Source organism: Petromyzon marinus, chromosome 24 (genome assembly GCF_048934315.1).
Source record: "Petromyzon marinus isolate PM22_M1 ecotype Great Lakes invasive population chromosome 24, UKy_Petmar_22M1.pri1.0, whole genome shotgun sequence".
Classification (NCBI taxonomy): Eukaryota; Metazoa; Chordata; class Hyperoartia; order Petromyzontiformes; family Petromyzontidae; genus Petromyzon; species Petromyzon marinus.
The window spans coordinates 9,142,919-9,164,997 of record NC_133690.1 but is presented as its reverse complement, the minus strand read 5'-3'; the positions used below and the strand labels follow the sequence as shown (position 1 = coordinate 9,164,997).

At 45.3% G+C, this 22,079-nt stretch overlaps 1 protein-coding gene and 1 long non-coding RNA gene across 8 annotated transcripts in view; one reads left to right on the top strand and one right to left on the bottom strand.

Moving 5' to 3' along the window:
- The window catches only part of LOC142928852 (uncharacterized), a 59,427-nt gene extending 38,350 nt beyond the window's left edge, over positions 1–21,077 (bottom strand). Inside the window, exon 1 of one of the 2 annotated variants that reach the window (XR_012945164.1) lies at positions 20,677–21,077. This is a non-coding gene — a long non-coding RNA (uncharacterized LOC142928852). The remainder of the gene's footprint in view (positions 1–20,676) is intronic. The other variant, XR_012945163.1, reaches the window with a different exon arrangement.
- LOC116945424 (SH3 and multiple ankyrin repeat domains protein 2-like) overlaps positions 1–22,079 on the top strand; it is a 661,289-nt gene that overhangs the window by 279,789 nt on the left and 359,421 nt on the right. For all 6 annotated transcript variants that reach the window (XM_032959740.2, XM_032959739.2, XM_032959738.2 and 3 more), the window contains exons 5-6: positions 10,851–10,959; positions 13,512–13,663. In XM_032959740.2, the coding sequence (XP_032815631.2) occupies positions 10,851–10,959; positions 13,512–13,663 (261 nt within the window). The remainder of the gene's footprint in view (positions 1–10,850; positions 10,960–13,511; positions 13,664–22,079) is intronic.

The window sequence follows — 22,079 nt, the reverse complement described above, 5'->3', positions numbered from 1 at the left end:
CGCTTGCGGCACAAAGTCTACTCAAGTCATAAAAAAATATTAAATCCGTCCCCACTTGGGTCTCATACTGAAAGAGAAAATTCAAGGTCTAATTCTAAGGGAAAATGTATCGAGCAATTACGGCTACTGCCAGACTGATGGGAAACACACATGCTCTGGCAGAGAAACCTGGTTCATATTAAAACCTTCCTATGAACCCAGTGCCCAGAGGGTTGGGAGTTTGGGGTTGAGCAACCACCTTTTCCACGGAATAAAACCCAGACATATTTGTCAGGCAACCTAGGTCCACAAAAATGTGCCATTTCGTGTAATAAAGGTCAACACAATATTACCAGATCTAGGTACATATCAATTCCTGCCACTTGAACACATTTAACAGCACGGGTTGAGCAGTTATATCCCTGAAGGGTGTTCGGTCGAGTCCCATGACCAACCACGATTCAAAACTCCTTCCCACTTATGAGTGCCACCCTGCAAATATAATTGACACTGTTAAAATACACTTACGGTGCACAAATGCCCGCGTGTGTACGTGCTTGCGTAATCCCGCATTAACCGCCGTTTCTTAAAGGAGTATTGTATATCTTAATTAGCTTCCTCCTGATACACTCAACCTGCTGAGCAGAGGAAAAAAAGTCCAGCGCAAAGCCATCAAGGATAATGCGAAGCACACCAGATGAACCACTCGGCCGCCTTCATTTACTTGGAATATTGCCTCTGGGTCGACAACGGAAACTGGCCAATAATAGTTGAGGATAAATATTGCTCTGGCAAAATGAAAGCAGTTACCAATTTGTATTCACCTACTTCTTAGTTATATATTTCCTGGACGCAGAAGCCAATTGTGCAAAATTCCTGCCAGCTGTGCAAAATCCATGATGATCATCCTATGAATGTGTTTCATTTAGTGCTAACTGCACGTCTGGCTCCTTAGCATGCAAATTTGTGGGTGTGTGTGTGTGTTTTTTAATGAGGCCTGTGGTGGATTTGCGTTTATCGGTTTGTACTTTCACTAAGCGTTCTCTTTAGCATGTTGCCCCACACAGCCTATCCAACATATATCCTTTAGCACAGCTGCGGTATGTAGAGGAGAATTCAATGAACCATCACGCCAATCTGATGTGTATTTTGTTAAGGATATACGCACGGTAACAAATCAATAGCTGCACATTGATTTGGATGTTTTTTTTGTATTGAATATCACTGGCGTAGACATGCTCCATCTTCACAAAAACGTGCCCAGGGTGTGCAGAGGACTTTTTAAGCATTTTACAAAGCACTAGCTCCTCAGAAACTGAAAGAATGTGATAACGTTGTCTTAAGTCGTCATCAATATATTGAGCAGTGAGATAACTGTGAGATAACTGTAGGCCGTGTTTCATTCCAGATTCGTTCTTACTCGGACTCATCAGTACAATAGTCACCAATTACACTATTTTTCTGACCCACATGAATGTATCTGTTGTGATGATTTTTTCTCTCGTAATTTTACGTGAGGAGCTGCTCCACATCTCGTTACATCAATGCTTCCAAATTTCAGGTTGACTGCGATTAGTTTGGGATTGAACAATGCACAAAGGTATGGCTCACAAACAGCAGGAACGCATAGCTCCCAACATGCGTTGCATGCATGTCACGTGATCGCCACATCGCATCTACAATGCCCTCAGACACGGTTTGTCGTCATTAACAGGTAAAGGTTGAGTTTGAATTGCCGTAGATTTACTCACAAATTCCCACAGACCGATGACATAAGCTTAGCATCATTCAAACACATGTGTATGCTTATTTATACAGCCTCTTTGCGTAATTGAAACATACCAAACAACTCAATGCAGGACTCTCCTGAAACAAAGCCTTGAAACGCCGGGTGGCTTTCCAGGAATTAGTAAAGTGCCATTGAAAAAATAGCATTCGGGATGGGTGTCATTGTCCCAAAGTGCCTGTCTCACAATTGGCAGGCCAAGGGTCCACTGAAGCCCATCATTTTACCAGAGAGGAGTTCTAATATGGGACGCTAACTGCGCTTATGCTCTGTAGATACCACTCACTGCCATTGTAATGAGGAATTTCCTACCTCTGGGTCAGCAGCGCCCAAGGTGACGAGCATCTTGGAATGCTACTTTGAGTATGGGGCCTATTTGATATTTGTTTCCTCGCTCTTCCATTTATTCCTGGAATAGAATCAACTTGGGCAATTGCATGGCGGTCTTCACTTTTGTCCATCAAAAGAGTTGTTTTAAGTTGTTGCAGGATGAGTTTGATTTTCTGCACACACTGCAAGACAGACAGACTCGCGTCAAAGTTAATTCCTGCTGTACAGCTCCCCAAGTTAACATTTGAATACAAAGCATTCTTCTTTCATGGACCATCGGTGCAATGAACCGATACCTCTGAGCTTACTGGATTAAATCTTGATTTGAAGCTTTCGTGACTGCAGGAATCCATACTCTTTGGTTCTTTCGGTAAAGTCACGTAGGTGGAAAAATTAATAGATCACGACATTTCGATCACCACACAAGCAATCGTCTTCAGGTGGGAGAGAGAAACAGGCTGCTGAAACAAGTCCTTACAGTGAGGGAAAAAAATATTTAATCCCCTGCTGATTTTGTTCGTTTGCCCACTGGCAAAGAAATGATCAGTCTATAACTTTAATGGTAGTATTGTTTGAACAGTGAGACAATAACAAGAAAATCCAGAAAAACGCATGTCAAAAATGTTATAAATTGATTTGCATTTTAATGAGGGAAATAAGTATTTGACCCCCTGCAATCAGAAAGATTTCTGGCTCCCAGGTGTCTTTTATACAGGTAACGAGCTGAGATTAGGAGCACACTCTTAAAGGGAGTGCTCCTAATCTCAGCTTGTTATCTGTATAAAGGACACCTGTCCACAGAAGCAATCAATCAGATTCCAAACTCTCCACCATGGCCAAGACCAAAGAGCTCTCCAAGGATGTCAGGGACAAGATTGTAGACCTACACAAGGCTGGAATGGGCTACAAGACCATTGCCAAGCAGCTTGGTGAGAAGGTGATAACATTTTGATTTAAAGCTTTCGTGACTGCAGTAATTCATATTCTTAGTTTTTTTTTTTATTGTTTTATATATATTTTGTTATTTTGTTGTTTCTCTTCAACGTGACTTTACCGAAAAAACTAAGAATATGAATAAGGTGATAACAGTTTGTGCGATTATTCGCAAATGGAAGAAACACAAAAGAACTGTCAATCTCCCTCGGCCTGGGGCTCCATGCAAGATCTCACCTCGTGGAGTTGCAATTATCATAAGAACGGTGAGGAATCAGCCCAGAACTACACGGGAGGATTTTGTCAATGATCTCAAGGCAGCTGGGACTATAGTCACGAAGAAAACAATTGGTAACACACTACGCCGTGAAGGACTGAAATCCTGCAGCACCCGCAAGGTCCCCCTGCTCAAGAAAGCACATATACATGCCCGTCTGAAGTTTGCCAATGAACATCTGAATGATTCAGAGGACAACTGGGTGAAAATGTTGTGGTCAGATGAGACCAAAATGGAGCTCTTTGGCATCAACTCAACTCGCCGTGTTTGGAGGAGGAGGAATGCTGGCTACGACCCCAAGAACACCATCCCCACCATCAAACATGGAGGTGGAAACATTATGCTTTGGGGGTGTTTTTCTGCTAAGGGGACAGGACAACTTCACCGCATCAAAGGGACGATGGACGGGGCCATGTACCGTCAAATATTTGGTGAGAACCTCCTTCCCTCAGCCAGGGCATTGAAAATAGGTCGTGGATGGGTATTCCAGCATGACAATGACCCAAACCATACGGCCAAGGCAACAAAGGAGTGGCTCAAGAAGAAGCACATTAAGGTCCTGGAGTGGCCTAGCCAGTCTCCAGACCTTAATCCCATAGAAAATCTGTGGAGGGAGCTGAAGGTTCGAGTTACCAAACGTCAGCCTCGAAACCTTAATGACTTGGAGAAGATCTGCAAAGAGGAGTGGGACAAAATCCCTCCTGAGATGTGTGCAAACCTGGTGGCCAACTACAAGAAACTTCTGACCTCTGTGATTGCCAACAAGGGTTTTGCCACCAAGTACTAAGTCATGTTTTGCAGACGGGTCAAATACTTATTTCCCTCATTAAAATGCAAATCAATTCATAACATTTTCGACATGCGTTTTTCTGGATTTTTTTTGTTATTCTGTCTCTCACTGTTCAAATAATCCTACCATTAAAATTACAGACTGATCATTTCTTTGTCAGTAGGCAAACGTACAAAATCAGCAGGGGATCAAATACTTTATTTCCCTCACTGTATATATAGAGAGCCGAGAGGGGAGAGAGGGGGGGGGGGGGGGAATTGTTGTACATATAGGCCTTTTTCCAAAAATTAATATAAACAATAATTCTGCCATTTGTTTAATAATAATAATCGATAAAATAAATAAAACACCCTCAAACCTGCTACCTCCAACAAGCACCAAGCATCTGGAGGTCGTAAAAAGGCCATTAAATTATAAACTCCAGGGCAAAGCGAGGTTAACGGCGACGATCTGCAACATCTCCAGATTGCCAAAGGACCGCATGCCATGACCTGCTTGGCGCTTTGGACAGTTCACAAAACAAATATCCAGAATCACAGGCAAGGACACAGAGCACAGGGCAAAACAGACATTATAACTGATATTTTTTTTTGTACGGAAAAGTGTAAGCTTGGCTATAAGAATAAGTCGACATTTTAGACTGCAGTATTCCTTATATTATTTCTATTTGTATCTTTCTATCTACGTGACTTTACCAAGAGAACCAAAGTACATGAGTTCCTGCAATCACGAAAAGTTAAGTCCAAACTAAGCGAAATCTCTGACCTCGAGAATAAAAAGCACGGATCCCTGGATGCAGACAGGGAGCAAAAAAATCATAAACCCTAAGACATACGTGGTGATGATAATTTTAAATCACAAATCTTGGGAAACATAAACCAAATAAGAATTATGCAGTATTAAACCGAGGGTTATCCAGAAGAGATGAGGCGAAATAGGTCAAACTTACACAACCAAGATAAACTGTATCCCATAGGAAAAGAGCCTCCCAACCGTCTTTGTCTTCCCGCAGCACGGGCTAGCAAAGAATGTAACGCCCAGAGCGAGGGAAATGACTCTTACAGAGAGCTTTTATTGCAGGTGGGGCATCTGTGTTCCACGGATGAAAAGATGGCTTGAGGAGGGCGACAGTAATGAAGCCAGTGAGAGACACAGATGGCTTAATAAATGACACACACACGGACACACGTACAACCCCCCCCCCCCCACAACACAGAGCGAGATCAAAGGAAGTTCCGGTCCTTTGTGAGAAGGCGAGCAGAGAAATAAATTTTGGCATAAGAGAGACACGGGCCATACATTGCATCGCAGCTACCAGTGGCAGAAGATGGTGACCATCAGCTCGACAAGAAGACACACAGCAGCTCAGAAGAGGACAGCAAGCCAGCTCCGGGGCATGGCCTCGAGATCAACGACGCGTGTGGTGCATCGCAGAGAAGAGGGGCGAGGCGATGCTCTGTGCTGAGTTCGGCATGGACCGTCAGAGCATCGCTGAAAGTTATTCTCAGCGTCAAGCAATCAACCTCGAGAAAGGGCGGAGAAGGCCAAGCATCGACCAAGCCATCATGGCAGAAAACCAGCTGGACGCGCAATCGGCACCGCCAGAGAGAGACGGAGCAAGGGTGAGAGCGCGCAGCAGCGCCACCAGCGCCACCAAGCAAGGGTGCCAGCTGCCAGCGGACAAGCGTTGTGCCGACTCGGTTCATCCAGCAGGGGAAAGAGCCTGACCAGCCGCCCGTGAGCAAGAGTGTCAGCGCCAGCGAGCGCGCCGTGGGTTCGACCCACACACACCCGACCAGCAGCAGCTGGGAATCAAGACAAGAGGGAGGGAACCAACCGTCGTTCGTGTACCCTCCCCCACACTCACAAACCCACGACGCTCCCGGCGTCTGCTCACACAAGAATTTACCAAAGAGACAATCCAAGCATCCACACAATAAGAAGACTAATTATAAAGTGCATGAACCATCAGCTGGCCGTGAAGGCATCGCCACTCATCGAGTGATAAGAATATGTCATTTATAAGTACATTATATTTTTTCTTCTTATTTTGTTTTATGTGATTTTACTTCCAATCGCATAAATTACCAATAGATTCATCGATACAAACTAAACTTTTGAAACCTTCGTCACGAATCTACATGCTCACAGAGAGAATATCGTGTTAAACCTGTTTCTTTATCATATAATCTTGTCCACGAATTAATTAAAACTTAGCCAAAGATAAGAATCTCCCATAGGCAGTGCACGCACCCCGTTGCACACCCTTATTCCACGGCATTTCGTTAATTATATAATCTTGCCGATGAATCTATTGACGTATACTTTTGCCTTTGGGGTATAATGATTTTCTTTTATTGCCTTTCGTATGAATATCGTTGCATGAATTTTTAAGGACTTTTTCCTCTCTGCCGTGTATGCTCGCGTACTCTGAGGAAGTAATCAATTGTTCTGTTACCCAGTTAACAAACGTGATCATTGAGGGTTAAATGTATGGATCAATGAGGGGAACATCTCCAGGAGTACTGTGTTGACAATTCCAAGCATAGGAGTTTGCATATTAGAGTGTTAAGGTTTTGTTTAGAAATGTAATTGCTTAACACAAGAAGTGTCTGCGTGGTGCTTTCTTAAGTTCATGCATAATAATCTTAATAATAAGAAGTGTATCCTGCGGTGAGATTTGAATTTGGAGACCTGACTTAAACACACTAATACATAATCAGTAAATGTTAAGCGAGAATAATTGTATTATACCGATTGATAATACAAACCTAGACAACGAAGCCGAGCTTAATCTAGCATACTTACAGGACACCTGCATAACTTCATACAATTAATTGTACGATCCCGATTGATAATACTACCCTCATCAGCGAGGCAGGGCCTAATTATCATAACGGCTTGCATTAGCATAATCGCAGACATTCACATAAATTAATACGATTATCTCTCTAATTAGCATAATATCTGCGCGTAATTACATCAATTAACACAATTTCAGACAATAACGCATATTCCCAAATTTCATTTAATTTTCATTATTTTCATTAAATTTTCAAGACCCGGCATATACAACAGTTTCTGCATCGGGCAAGAGGGTGGGGGCTAGAAATTGCAAGTGGGAAATCCAAATATGGGAACCGAGATGGGGGGGGGGGAAGGGGGGGTCGTGGTTGATGCAAGAGCTGAGGTGGCCATTGTATTGTGAGAGATTAGCAAGTCAATGTAAACGAACCAACGCAACAGTAGTGGCTGTGCTAGTGAGACATCCAGCTCGTTAGAAAGCGAGGGAAACAAACATCGAAGGAAGGAGCGAGAGACACAGAGAGAGACACAGACACAGAGAGACACACAGGAAGAGACACACACACAGAGACACACACAGATAATTGTTTTTTTACTCTTTTATCTGGCAACAAAACTGACACCTTTTTTTACAAGGAGTCATGTTTGCATTGACCACAATACCTGCGGTCGGAATGCAAACAAAAAACACAACTCTGATAATGTATTGGCACTGTCCTTGAAATTGATTGGTCCACACCCGAGACAGCTTTTCTTAGAGCCTAGTCTCACATGGTGTTGGACCAGATGACGACAAAAGGTGTCAGTTTTGTTGCCAGATAAATGGGTAAAAAAACTCATTATCATATTTTTCTACTGGCAAAGGAGGTTTCAATGGTGACATTTAACTTGGTAATGTAAATTGGTAATGTAACTCAGAGAGTCGGAAATAACTGCTGACAATGGCAGATAGGATGGAGACATCAACAACCAGTTAAGGCTTTACCTGATTAATGGATTAAGTCCAATTAGTGTGGGAACATTCTCTCATATGTAGTGAGCTTGATGGTCTCACTTCAGTTTCAAAAGACTTTAATAAATCACCTGTCATATCATTGTATTAGTAGGTTTTTTTCCCACCTCCCAATGATATTCCAATAGTGCTCATACGATATGACATTTCCATCCGAGAACTGTGACAGTAAAAAGAGCACCACCTTGTGTCAGAGAAAGGCCCCCAGAAGATAACACATCACATAACCTCTTGTGAAGTAACATAAATGGCCCGTTATCTAAACTAGGTAACACAACCTTGTGTGTGTGACTGTTTCATCCCAGTTTCGGAAGGACTCAACTGGGATGAAACATGGCCTATTGTTATCTCACTGTCTCACTGCTGCCTGTAGGCTTGTCGCATTTGCTCCATTCGTGTATGACTTAAGACAAAATTACCATATTTTTCCGTTCTTGATAAACTAGTGCTTTTGCCCACACAGTGCACGTTTTTTTTTTGTGCGGATGTGATATTTAATAAAAATGAAAAATCCAAAGCAACGTGCAGCTGTTGATTGGGTTAGCGTGCGTATATCCTTAACAAAATACACAGATTGTCGTGATGGCTCATTGAATTCTCCTCTCCATACCGCAGCTGTGCTAAAGGATATATGTTGGATAGGCTGTGTGGGGCAACATGCTAAAGAGAACGCTTAGTCAAAGTACAAACCGATAAACGCAACGCACCACAGCCCCCATTAAACACTCCCCCCCCCCCACAAATTCGTATGCTAAGGAGCCAGATGTGCAGTCAGCACTAAATTAAACATAATCATAGGATGATCACTATGGATAGCCTGCTATCTGCACTAGGCAACACACCTTTCTATTTGCCTTGAAAATTGTGTTTGTCACATGGGTGTCAAGCGTCGGAGTTTAATCCTTAGAGTTGAAACGTACCATATAGTAATACTTTCAACTTGGAATGCGATGAGCCGTCGCCAACAATTGCCCAAACTCTGCTGCCCTCCATCTATTAAGATGTTATCAGCCAATCAATGATTGTTAGCATGTGGGAAGCCGGAGCATCTGGACAAAACCCTCGTTTGTGAGGAGGAATCACTCTATCCCCATACAGATGGAACAGGTGGAGTGTACATCTTTGCTGGACTGCCTTCTGGCGAACCCGGACTATTCGACGTTGACACTCATGAGCCGTTCACCAACCCTCACTGCCTCCATAGTACATGCGTGTTTAATGTGATGGGGTTTTTTGTGCAGTCGTATAGGTGACCAGACCCAAATCCTCAACTCCTTTATGCTTCTGAGGCAGATGTACCCACAGGTGGCTGCCCAATATATGAACCCAAGATTTTCAGCAGTTACCACTCAATGTTCTGACATGGTATTAGCCCGATGAGCCACTTGACTACGTCATAAAATTAATTATATTTTACACGCAGCCTGATGAAGCCATCTGTCAGGGTGTACAGAATAGCATCTGGGACAGGGCAGACGAAACACTCATTTACCCAGCTGGAGAATACCTGTTAGGAGCATAATATATAACATAAACAAGTTAAATATTATTACACATCCCATTGAGCCACACGGCCGATTGGTCGTGCATCATTTCAACAGCATTGATTCAGTACAAGCACAACTTTGGACCGGGTTTTAATTCTGGACCGGTTTCCAACTATCAAGAGCAGGTTAGAGAAACTCATTGTACAATGAACATTTGTCCGTCCCATTTTAGGGCTGTTTCCAATGTGAAATTAACATTCAGCTGATGCATTAGAGCTCTGCTAAAGTTCAGTCCGCTACATTCTCTCGAAATAAAGATTTGCAAGTGAAACGGGGGGGGGGGGGGTGGAAATAATAGCTAACATTTTTTCGGCAGATATACATTCTTATTCTCCAGCTTACGCAGGCACGCGGCAACATGCGGGCTGTAAATGGCAGATGTGGCAGCGCAGGCTGGAAGGCAGCGGCGATGCATTTTGGGACCCACTGCATTTTGGGAGCGCACTCACTGTGGTATTGTGACCCAGGTTATCGCAGACGTTGCCAGCAATTTATGTCACAATTTGAGCGTGCACTTTGTGGCAATAGAGCACTGCACATTGCGGATATTTCGCTACTCCACTGCATTTTTGTGGATGACACGAAGGGGGCTTTCCAGGGTTTTTGGGCTCCACTGGAACATGCCTGCCGGTTCTGGGAATCCGATTCTTGAACGGTTGTATGCAAGCGTGTGCTCGGGTCCTTAATGCGTTGTGCGCGTATGTGCGCATACGCGCGAATGGACTCGCAATTCGAACGAATGAATGCACTAAATGCCGTCGAATGATTGCTCTGCACTTTTCATCATAATGCACGCTTTTAACACGTTGATACGGCACGATTGTGCTTAATGGTGAAAATGGAACACTTTGTCAGGAACTGACCCAATATAGCTGCACAAAATTACCACCATTGACTGTAATTGACATAACGGCTCAAATTTCATTTTTCTGCTATTCATAGTTATTGAACATAATCATTAATGTCCCCGTCTCCCAAGAAAAAATAGATATGCTGGTTCAATGGTCTCTCACCTGCTGATAAACACTTGATAGTAATGAATGTAACCACGCCATATAAGTGTAAATTATCCATCCGTGCAATGCTATGCTTAGGGTATTTGACTGATAATCAGGTTTAACGTATATATCCCTTTAAGCTCAGCCTATCACCCTTGCATGGGCCAATAAAATTGGTACCACTTTGTGGGAGAGCAGCGATTGTCTTATGATGGAGAGACTCCGCCCCACCTCCCCCCTGCCAAAGGAATTGAGAATTTCCACCGCTGGCTCAGAGCCACTGAAAAAGAAGGTCCCCATACCGTGCCCTTTGAATAGTTTTTTTCAATATCAATTTGCTCATGATATAACACAATTGCTGTCTCTCTCTCATCCACACCCTCCTCCTGAAAGGTGAACTTGCGGAGGTTCATGGATTACATCCGGCAGCTGAGCGTCGAGAAGGTGTTCAAGATGCTCGATCGGGGCTTGGACCCCAATTTCCAAGACTCGGACACGGGAGGTATTGTTCTGTGAACGACGGGCAGAGCACACGCCGTGCGTCAGCACTGCATTGACGCCGACCAATTTACACCCTCGCGCTCGCCCATCGTGCCCGGTACTACCGACGCTGGATTCGCGATCGCAGCACACCGTCGCACGTTCGCCGCTTCGGTGCAAACTCTCGGCAGGCCTCGTGCCGCCTATTGCTGCTCTGCGTCCGTCAATAAGAATGAACAACAAATAATCCCAACACGGTGAATTATATATATGGCCGATTGAGTGTAGCCCCGCAACTGTTTGCTCGCCTCCACTATTAGGAGCTCGAGGATGCCCCGTCTGTACGGAGAGAACGTTACGAATGCAAATCGTTGGTTTGTGTGAACTGCCTGAGTTAATATGCATTGCAAAGCATTTGGTTGCTTGGTAAAAGTCAAACAATGGGCGATGTCGGGGTAATGATGCTAATAATGCGTGCGGTTAAAGGGCTTTTTTTTTACGAGAGTAAGCATTCCTCTTGAAAAACTCAGTTCCTTTGTTGAAGTCTTAACGTTACATCATTCCAGAAACAAGTATTTATTTGTTTAACTTAAATAACAAACGAAAAGACAGGGAGACGAAAATGAGGCTTCATCCATTTGTCCAGTCAGTGAGTGCTATTTCGTGGCCGTGCGAGACGCTAAGTCGTGGTCGTCCCTTCCAACCGTCCTGAAAGTTTAATGACGTGTCAAGTGTGATTAGGCGGAGGGCTTGAGTGGCGTGCGCGGCGATCTCTCGTTCCCGTCGCGCGCCCAGGAGCCAGATTCATATGCGTGTCTCTGCTCAGTGTTATATTGGCAGTCGAGGGTCTCATAATTTTAAATTGTCACAGGTGGGATTTGATCCCCTTTAAGAATGCAGGGCACACATCTCGTCGCCGTTGAACCCTGCCTAACTTTTCAATGTTGATAAGCAGCGGGAAAGAGAGAGGGAGAGACACACGGATGGACACGACTAAGATGAAATTCTCCAACGTGGCCTTTTCGCCGAGTTAATATCATACTAATGCATCGTGCCAGCGTTGGCAGCCGCAGTATATACAATTTCAATCGCAGTGCATTTTTGCCAGACAACATACGTCGAGAGTTTGCAACAACAACAAAAATGGTGGGGCCAAATCTGATGGCGAAATTCATTCGCATCGCTCGCACACCTCCGGAGCTGAGCGATCGCGGTGGTGGGGACCGGTGCGATGCGGCGCTCACTTCGATCGGACGCGCCCTCGCAAAGGCCGTGGTTTTCGTCCCGCATACAGTGCAATCCGCGTTCCTAATTGGCAGTGACACGTTAATTGTGTTTTATTTTTACGTGTAACACATTTCTGAGCAGAATTCCCAGGGAAAAATGTAATTGATTTGCCTGAAAACATGGTTCGTTCTTGTCAAGATAACATCGTGCTTACATTTTTAATTTTTTGGAATTGGGATTTGAATTGGGATTACATCACCTGCCAGTAATGTGTATAAGTTCAGGTGTATATATATATTTTTAATATGTGACTCATATCCCCATCATCATACATGATCAATCCACTCATCCCTCATAAACAGTCTCATGATTCAATAATCTATTTAGTTCCTGCAATTGACGAGAGGGGTGCCCCGGTGGCGAGATGTTAACTACCTCGCCTCGTATACAGGAGGTCGTGGGTTCGATTCCGACCCTGACGCCTGTTGTATATTTGGAGTTTGCGTGTCTCTCTCCCTGTGGTCGCGTTAATTTTTCTGAGTCCTCTGGTTTTTCCCTCCACATTTAGAATCAACATGCGTTCATAATATTGGCTGCTATAAATGTCCACGTGATGAGCCACTTCGTTGAGCTATCATTTGTGGCCAGGTCACATCTGAAAAAAAGAGCTTTGTAGCTCAGTGAACCTTGCCTGATAAATACAAATTGTTTAATAGTTAGTTACCCGAGCTGAAGCTGGGCCTCCATTGGTGCATTGGTTGTCCTCTGTTTCCTCCTCTATAATGCTACTCTGTTGCCAGCCATGGTCATCAGCCACCATCGCTTCTGACGATGTTTTATCAAAACCCACTCCAAGGTTGGAGGGATTTTTGGAAAACATAATAAATGAAATCAACATGTGTATGTTCTCATCGTGTGATATCAAAGTGTCTCCTTGCTCACCTCATTTCTATTTACAGCCTTGAATCAGTGTTGAAAAACACACAGGAACCACTTTACGCAGGGAACACAGCAGTCGCTGCTGACTTCCCACAAGGCGGTGCTAATTGTATCGTCCCCAGAAGAATTAAGGGCTTAAGTCTCACCCGAACCACCGTTTTATCTTGCGACCTTCTCATTTTCATAACCTGGGCAAACGTTTGCACCCTGCCCTCATCAACATCCTGCACACTGGTGGAAAAATGCCCGAGCTCAACACTCGGCCTTGGCTGCTCTTTCCATGCCCACAAGCCGCGACGGCGACGACGGTCCTGCGCGCTCCAACCGCATCCTACCTGCCATGGTTGCCCCACGCCGATCCTAACCGAACCTATCTCGCTGCCGGCGCTCACCCTTCCCGCACCGCAGAGTCGCCGCTCACCATGTCGGCGCAGCTCACGAGCGGCTCCGACATGATCGTCACCCTCCGGAACGGCGGCGCGCATCTCGACTACCGGGCGCGGGACGGCATGACGGCCCTACACAAGGCCGCGCGCGTCTGGAACTACATCACGCTGCGGGTGAGCACTCCACTGCTGCCCGCCACGAGAAGAGAAAAAAAAAAAACTAAACTATTTGTGATTTAAAGCTTTCGTGACTGCAGTAATTCATATTCTTAGTTTTTTTCGGTAAAGTCACGTTGAAGAGAAACAACAAAATAACAAAATATATATAAAACAATAAAAAATTCTCACGACGTTTCGACCATAACTCAAACGGTCACACCTGATGATGACCGTTTGAGTTATGGTCGAAACGTCGTGAGAATTTTTATTGTTTTATATATATTTTGTTATTTTGTTGTTTCTCTTCAACGTGACTTTACCGAAAAAACTAAGAATATAAACTATTTGTTTTAATTTACCACGTAAGGCCCACTGAGCTGTAAAGCTCTTTTTTCAGAAGCGACCTGTCCACCACAAATGTGATAGCTCAGCGAAGTGGCTTACCCGTGTGGAAATTTGTAGCAGCCAAACAATCTAAACGCACGTTGATTCTAAATGCGGAGAACAAAAAAAAACAACGGGCAACCCGGAGGTAAATCCACGCGACCACCACGGGGATAACACGCAAACTCCAAACATACAGGCGTCAGGGTCAGGATCGAACCCACAACCTCCTGTATACCAGGCGAGGTAGTTAACATCTCGCAACCGTGGTGCAGCCCTTCTGGCCAGAGATGTTCGCGTTTGTTTCGTAGAGCTCTCGTGTTGCTGCAGGCCATTGGCGTAAAATGCTCATTGGACAGTGGACTTTTAATATAGTTTAATTGTGTTAATGAAAGAGGTGCGTTAGTAGCTCTCAGATGTGTTTTATGGTTGTACCACGTGTTGTTCAGTGCGATGTCTGGCATTGCTCTCCACGTGCGTAGAGCTCCCAGGCAATATTCCTCAGTGGTTATTTAATAAAACTCAATCTCGGACATGGGTGCGGTAGTAGTTTTTGGTGAATGAAAGGCTACAAAGGTTACTTTGGTTAAAACAAGTTTGTTTGGCGGGGACGGTTTCACACGGTCATCTTGCATAGGTATAATGTGCCAATGTCTAGTTATTACGAGATGAGAGTTCGCAGCTGAAGATGGCGCAATATTTAAGAGGGAAGAGGCTTTTTGGCCCAACCTTCACTTTTTTTGTTGAACCGATGCCTACATGAGAGCTCGAGAGACCAGGATAGTCTCATTTGGAAGAGTCACCTGAGGCAATAGTCTGATAGTCGGGTGTGATGATTGCTATGTGTAATGCCACGAGTCGTTTGCAAGTTTGCCGGCATCGAACCAGATGCTGGCACACAATGGCATACTCTTGCGAATTACATCAGGGGAACTTTAACCGCTTCGCATTCCCATGACGTGCGCGTATGTCACCAGTTTTTCTTCTGATTCCATTCCGATTACGTACATTTACGTTCGTTTACGTCATCGGAAAAGATTCGAATCTGAACGGAATTGTAAGTACAAGGACATACGGGAGGGCATGTGGCACATTTTGGCGCCAGCTATCATAGAGTGCAGTCACGTCGCTACAGTTCTCTGTGCTCAGTACAGTACAATGTCTTTAAAAACTGCGGCACTACGCCTCTCTAAATAAAAATTAACGCCAACAGCTTGCGCGTTCCGAGATTCAGCGGTGAACGGGACCCCACCTTGCAACCTGCAGACGTCTCGGAATGGGACAGGGTTAACACCCCCTTTGAAGCAGACAGCGCATATTACTACTATTACACCTGTCGTAATAACCTCTGCGATGAGCGGAGGGCGCGCAAGCGCTGTGCATTTGTCACAAAAATGTCAAATCTGCAAGCACAACCAAAGTCGGAGAGCTTACACGAAAGCACGGGTGTGGGCTGCATGAACACGTCACTTCTGCCGTAGGATTGCGACGTCAACTCATTGGGGACATTGCCGATGCGAGGACAAACAGCGCTGCTCCGTTGACGATTCTCAACGGAAACGTTTTAATCTCAAAACAACTTCATCTCTCAAGAGCACAACACAAATATTATCGGCCTTGATCAGCGCGTGTAGTTATGTACGTTGAACTTACTTTGCACCGTATGTGGCCAACTGTGGCAATTGGAGGTGCTGGGGAAGGGCAACAAACTAAACACCAAGAGCAGTCCCAAAGTTACTTTAAACATCATAAAATAAACATCACGGTCACTCGTGTCCTGTCTTGCATTGCCTTTGCACTGTTGGCATTTTGGCGTTCTGTCGTCTGGTGTAGGCCAATCAGTTTCAAAGCCAATGCATAATTTTTTTTATCAGAGCACGTTTGTTTGCATGTTTTGTGCCACAAGTGCGTGTGTGGTTAATGTAGACTTGGTGCCTTGCAAACAAGGCGTTTGAAGATCGTAACACTTGGTTATATTGCCATCAAGGGTAAAACCTTTTCTCATTTTGCATACTGGCAAAAAAAAAAGAAGGCCCTCATCGACGAGTATGTATGCGCGCTGAATTTATTTCACACCGCACACGGCCAACCGTGCTAATCTGAGGTGCGGTAAATGACCAAGTGACAAGATAGAGGGGGGGGGGGGGTCATTAAACGCTCGTTTTGGGACCCCCCCCCACCTCAGGACCTCCTCGCTGGAGCAGCCCCTCCCATTAAGTAATAGAGCAACGCGCCCTCCCCCCACACCCCAGACTCACACAATAGGAGGTTAACGTGCATGTAAAGCTTCATTCAAATCCCCCCGAGTCGTGGGAATTTATTTTCTGTTGCTTCCACCAATGCTTTCGTTTCTCGTCGCTGCAGTTTACTGTTGTTGTTGTGGAGAGAATGAGATTAGTTCGCAGCAAATGTGTAAGCAGCGGGATGTTAGGGATGCGCCAAAAGCACTGCTTTGCGCAGGTTTTATGACTGGCTAAATGTTAAGAAGCTAATAAATAGGTGGCTGGGTGGCTCGAGGGGGGTGGGTGTGGGATCGTTATTGCCATGTCAGAGCACTGAGCCCTCAACACTGGGAGTCTCGCTTCGACTCCCGTGCAGCCACCGTTCATTAAACCCGACTCACGTGTGTTGTGACGTTGAAAGCTCTTAGCCAGATCACCAGTGGCTACACAAAACACTACTGTTGATAATATTATGTTTTTATATATAGTAATTTAATATGGCCTCAGCATAGTACTGAAGGATATAATTTGTTAAAATATGTATTGTTGGTTCACGTGTTGTCAGCCACTCTTTACAGAGCATATTCAGGTGAGGTACTAAATGTTTTACCATCACCAACTGGCAGTGACCAGCTTGGTGAAGTATGGTCAAACTATCCCCCCCCCTCCCCATGGCCAACACATTTAACTACTATAATGTACAATACTAGGTAGTTGTACCATCTTTTTTATTTAAACATCAAAATATTCTTATGGCGGAGCAGCATCGGGTAGAGTACGGGTGGCTGCAGTGACTCCAGGAGTTGTGCTCTGGGCTGGGGTCATTGTCTTCCGGGGTCATCTTCTTTTGGGGTCATCGTCTTCCGGGGTCGTCTTCCGGGGTCATCTTCTGGGGTCATCTTCTGGGGTCATCTTCTGGGGTCATCGTCTTCTGGGGTCATCGTCTTCTGGGGTCATCGTCTTCTGGGGTCATCGTCTTCTGGGGTCATCGTCTTCTGGGGTCATCGTCTTCTGGGGTCATCGTCTTCTGGGGTCATCGTCTTCTGGGGTCATCGTCTTCTGGGGTCATCGTCTTCTGGGGTCATCGTCTTCTGGGGTCATCGTCTTCTGGGGTCATCGTCTTCTGGGGTCATCGTCTTCTGGGGTCATCGTCTTCTGGGGTCATCGTCTTCTGGGGTCATCGTCTTCTGGGGTCATCGTCTTCTGGGGTCATCGTCTTCTGGGGTCATCGTCTTCTGGGGTCATCGTCTTCTGGGGTCATCGTCTTCTGGGGTCATCGTCTTCTGGGGTCATCTTCTTCTGGGGTCATCTACTTCTGGGGTCATCTTCTTCTGGGGTCATCTTCTTCTGGGGTCATCGTCTTCTGGGGTCATCTTCTGGGGTCATCTACTTCTGGGGTCATCTACTTCTGGGGTCATCTTCTTCTGGGGTCATCGTCTTCTGGGGTCATCTTCTGGGGTCATCTACTTCTGGGGTCATCTACTTCTGGGGTCATCTACTTCTGGGGTCATCTTCTTCTGGGGTCATCGTCTTCTGGAGTCATCGTCTTCTAGGGTCATCTTCTGGGGTCATCTTCTGGAATCATCTACTTCTGGGGTCATCTTCTTCTGGGGTCATCTTCTTCTGGGGTCATCGTCTTCTGGGGCCATCTTCTTCTGGGGTCATCTTCTGGAGTCATCTACTTCTGGGGTCATCTTCTTCTGGGGTCATTGTCTTCTGGGGTCATCGTCTTCTAGGGTCATCTTCTTGGGTCATCTTCTTCTGGGGTCATCTTCTGGAGTCATCTACTTCTGGGGTCATCTTCTTCTGGGGTCATCGTCTTCTGGGGTCATCGTCTTCTAGGGTCATCGTCTTCTAGGGTCATCGTCTTCTGGGGTCATCGTCTTCTGGGGTCAGCGTCTTCTGGGGTCATCTTCTTCTGGGGTCATCGTCTTCTGTGGTCATCGTCTTCTGGGATCATCACCATGGACTGGTTCCCGACATAACGTGATGCTCGTCTCACTGAATTATGTTTGACGACGTGACTCAGTGAGGACAATTCGAATGTACAGTAGTCGTTTTTAATCCATTCCATGGAAACTACTTTTCATCGCAATAACTGTTAATCGAAGAGAGCTGTTTCCTCTGTCAAAAGACAAACCGTAAACAAAGCCAGTCGAGGTCGAAACGCTCATAAATGGGCGTCGCTGATTGGCTGAGGGCATGGCTCAGCCCCACCTATGAGCGCTCGGATTGGCCGAAATTGGTGCCCCACGTGGATATTACGTTATCCATTAATCAAAATGTTAACGTTAGTCTAAAGCATATGGTTCTTTGGAAGGCATAATGTTAGCTGAAATCAATTCACCGATGTCACTGTTAACTGAGGGACGACTAATTGGTGCCGATTGCATATTATGTTCTGGTGTCCACAGAGGTTATGCTACAGTGACGGTACTGTGATTGTGGATCCATCTCAATATGGATTATCCTGCTCTTGACACCATTTGCCACTTATCCTTGAATATCTCAATAACGATCGAGGCATCTTGAACATAGCTCCCTCGGTTCCGCTTTTACCTCTTCAAGAGCCTCTTCTGTGTTTCAACACAAGGACTATCTTCTCAGTAACCCTTACGTTCTGCTGTTGCGTAAGGCTTCATGTATCCGTAAGTGTGATGCTTAACCCTTTCCCTTTCCGAGGCGATGGCAAGTTGCAGGGTGGGGTCCTGTCCACCGCTGAATCTCGGAATGCACAAGCGGTTATCATTAACTTTATTTAAAGAGGCGTAGCGGCATTGTTTTTAAAGACATTGTTCTCACCGCAGAGAATTGTAGCAACACAACCGCACTCTAAGATAGCTGGCGCCAAACTGTGCCACACGCCCTCCTGCATGGCCTTGTGGGAGCCTTGGTACTGATAAAGTTATTTTTAGTTTAAGTACACGTACGTCATCGGAATGGGAAAGGGTTGATTGAAGGATGGAGGGGTGTGATGTGGTGATGCGGTAATATTAGAGACCTGCCAGCAATTTTCCTCTGTCGATGTGAAAACACCTCATCGGGTAATTGTGGTCCAGCGTTAGGACCACAATCACCCGATGAGTCTGTAGTTAGCTCCTCTAGCCCCGCCTGCGCTAATGGACGGCTGACACCCATCTATGCAGCCCACAGGGCCTCTCGGTGTTGTTCCTGGTGTCACGTCCTAACATGTATTTGCCACGTTCGGTGAAACATCATGCACCCTTCACAGTGACATGCCGCGATCACCTTAAACTGAAATAAATTAACCTCATGTGAAGCGTAGAGAGGTGCATTGCACGTGAATTTTTTTGTGCTGCAATTCACTACGACTCTACGAGCAAGTCTACTCCTGAATACGCTCGCAAGCATTGACTTACATGTTTCGGGTGGAAGCTCGAAACTGAGCACCACTGTGGCAAGATGCTAGCTACCTCGCCTGGTGTGCGGGAGGTCATGGGTTCGATCCAGACCATAACACCTGTATATTTAGAGTTTGCATGTTCTCCCCGTGGTGGTCGCATGGACATTTGTCCAGGTCCTCCGATTTTTCCCTCCACATTCAGAATCAACATGCATTTATTTGGCTGCAATAAGCCACTTCGTTTAGCTATCCTTTGTAATAGACATGTCACTTCTGAAAAAGGAACTATATAGCTCAGTGAGCCTTAACTGATAAAATAAATAAAACATTGTTTAGTTTAGTGTATGATTACCAGCTCAATAAATGGGCAAGGTTCTAGGCCCGAGCATTGTAAACAATCCTGCAAGCTTAATGTCGGGAGCGTTCGGGCCAAAGCATGCACAATGAGTCGCATCAACTTGCATTGCATCAAGCAAACTCTACCTATGAGCAGCCCTGCTCGGGAGCTATGCGTTCTGCAATATCTCGACAAAGCCCGATTTTCTGAGCTGGCACACCATGGCCTACTTTTGCAAAGGGCATCATGGAATCTTTACCATCCACTGTGAAGCATATGGCACGTGTGTTTTTACAGTTAAATATACCCGCAGTATTAATTGGCATTTGATAATATATTGGTAATGCGAGTAACTTGGTAATGTTCCTGGTCCAAGTCACTGTCTGTCCACTCCCTAACAAACACCATCCCCTCACTCTGCATTGCGTGATCACTCAATGTAAACTACACCCCAAGGCTCTAGATTAATTGGCGTCAATTGTGCTCAGAGTGGGTTGTGAACAAGAGGGCTAACATCTGAATGCATCAGCAGCCTGCAACTTCCTTGGACTTCCTTCGTGGATTTAAAAAAAAAAGTTACTCCTTCTGTGAGGACCATAAAATCAACCTTTATTTCACACACGGTGATAGTGTGCTAATTCACAGACACTAGTAGGAGGTACGCTCTCTCTCTCTCTCTCTTTTATTCTGACCTTCACAGCCTTAGGGGATAACTACATACCGGGTCGGGACAGCCAATATGCTGCCAGACTCACAGCTTGAAGAGGGTGATGATCACAGCGCCGGCACGAAGAGTACCACTCCAGATCGCAGTAGCCCTGACTGTGAGTCGGAGCTCGCCTTTTATCCTGCCCAGCGTGGCCAGGCTTTGCCCTCGGCCCCGCACCCCTTTGGATCCCCCAGATGGATGGCTCCGTACCTTGTCCACAGGTGCAAATGGTAGAACGGGCTGTTACCCCTAATTCTATTGTCTACCAATCTCCCAGCGGCACACGCTACAGTGACTCATCAATGTCACTACACATGCACAGAATTGTCAGGAAAATTAATTCTTAATATGAATGCACGGTTCGAGCAGAGAGGACAAAATAATAATTTTTGCCGTGATTGACTTTCCCGCAGAATTATACTCATCTGTGTTTACGCGGGTGGGATAATATGCACAATCTGCACAGAAATGGAATTGGAACTTAACACTTTACCATCGTGAGGAAAATGCTGTACACCGGTCCTCGTAAAACAGTTCTAAAATCAAGATTTGAACTGACATTCGTCTTCCGACTGCTTCGACATCACGAGAACTGCTTTTGAGACACCACCCCGCAAGATTTTCTGACCGGGGTTTGCGAATCGTGGGAAAATAAACAATGATTATGAAAAATGTGCTTTTTTTTATACCACGAACTGGCGTACCGTCAATACGTTCATTTATAGATGTTGAATGCCAGAAACAAAAGGTTTTGTATGGATCGTCTTGCACAGGGCACAGTTATAGCATGTGGGAAGAGGAAGCAATTTTTGACACAAGTGTAGTGTCAACACAATGACGTCACACATTGCAACGTTCAGATGTAAAACACTGTGCAAATGCTTTACTTCTCTAATGTTACCACTGCCCAGCGTTTTACAAACGTGGTAAATTGTGCTTGGAGACCTGCCCTAGTTAAGTTTCCCCCCATCCCCCTATCCAGATTTAGTATATATTCCTTCCACTGGGACCCTCCCCCCCATCTGCCATTTTGGGGTCAGGGCCAAGCCAGAAACGTGGCCCACCTGAATGACTACGCAGTGGAATGTTGTGCCCTAAAAACTGAGCTCATCACAGGCCTTGTCGGCAGTAAACCGTGAACATTGGGGATGGCTTTCACATCTTTTGTTTGTTCTTGTAACTGGCAGACCCGCCTATACTGGACATCTGCCAAAAAGGGCTTCATAGCTCATCAGATTCCTCCTGCAGTAGAAATAAAGACTCTGATTCTGATTATCAATTGAAAGCCCTGAGACGGTCGTGAAAATGTGTCAATCCCATGGACAACCGTGATTGACTTTCCCACATGATTATACTCATCTGTGTTTATGCGGGTGAGATAATATGCACAATCTGCACAGCAATGGGATTGGAAC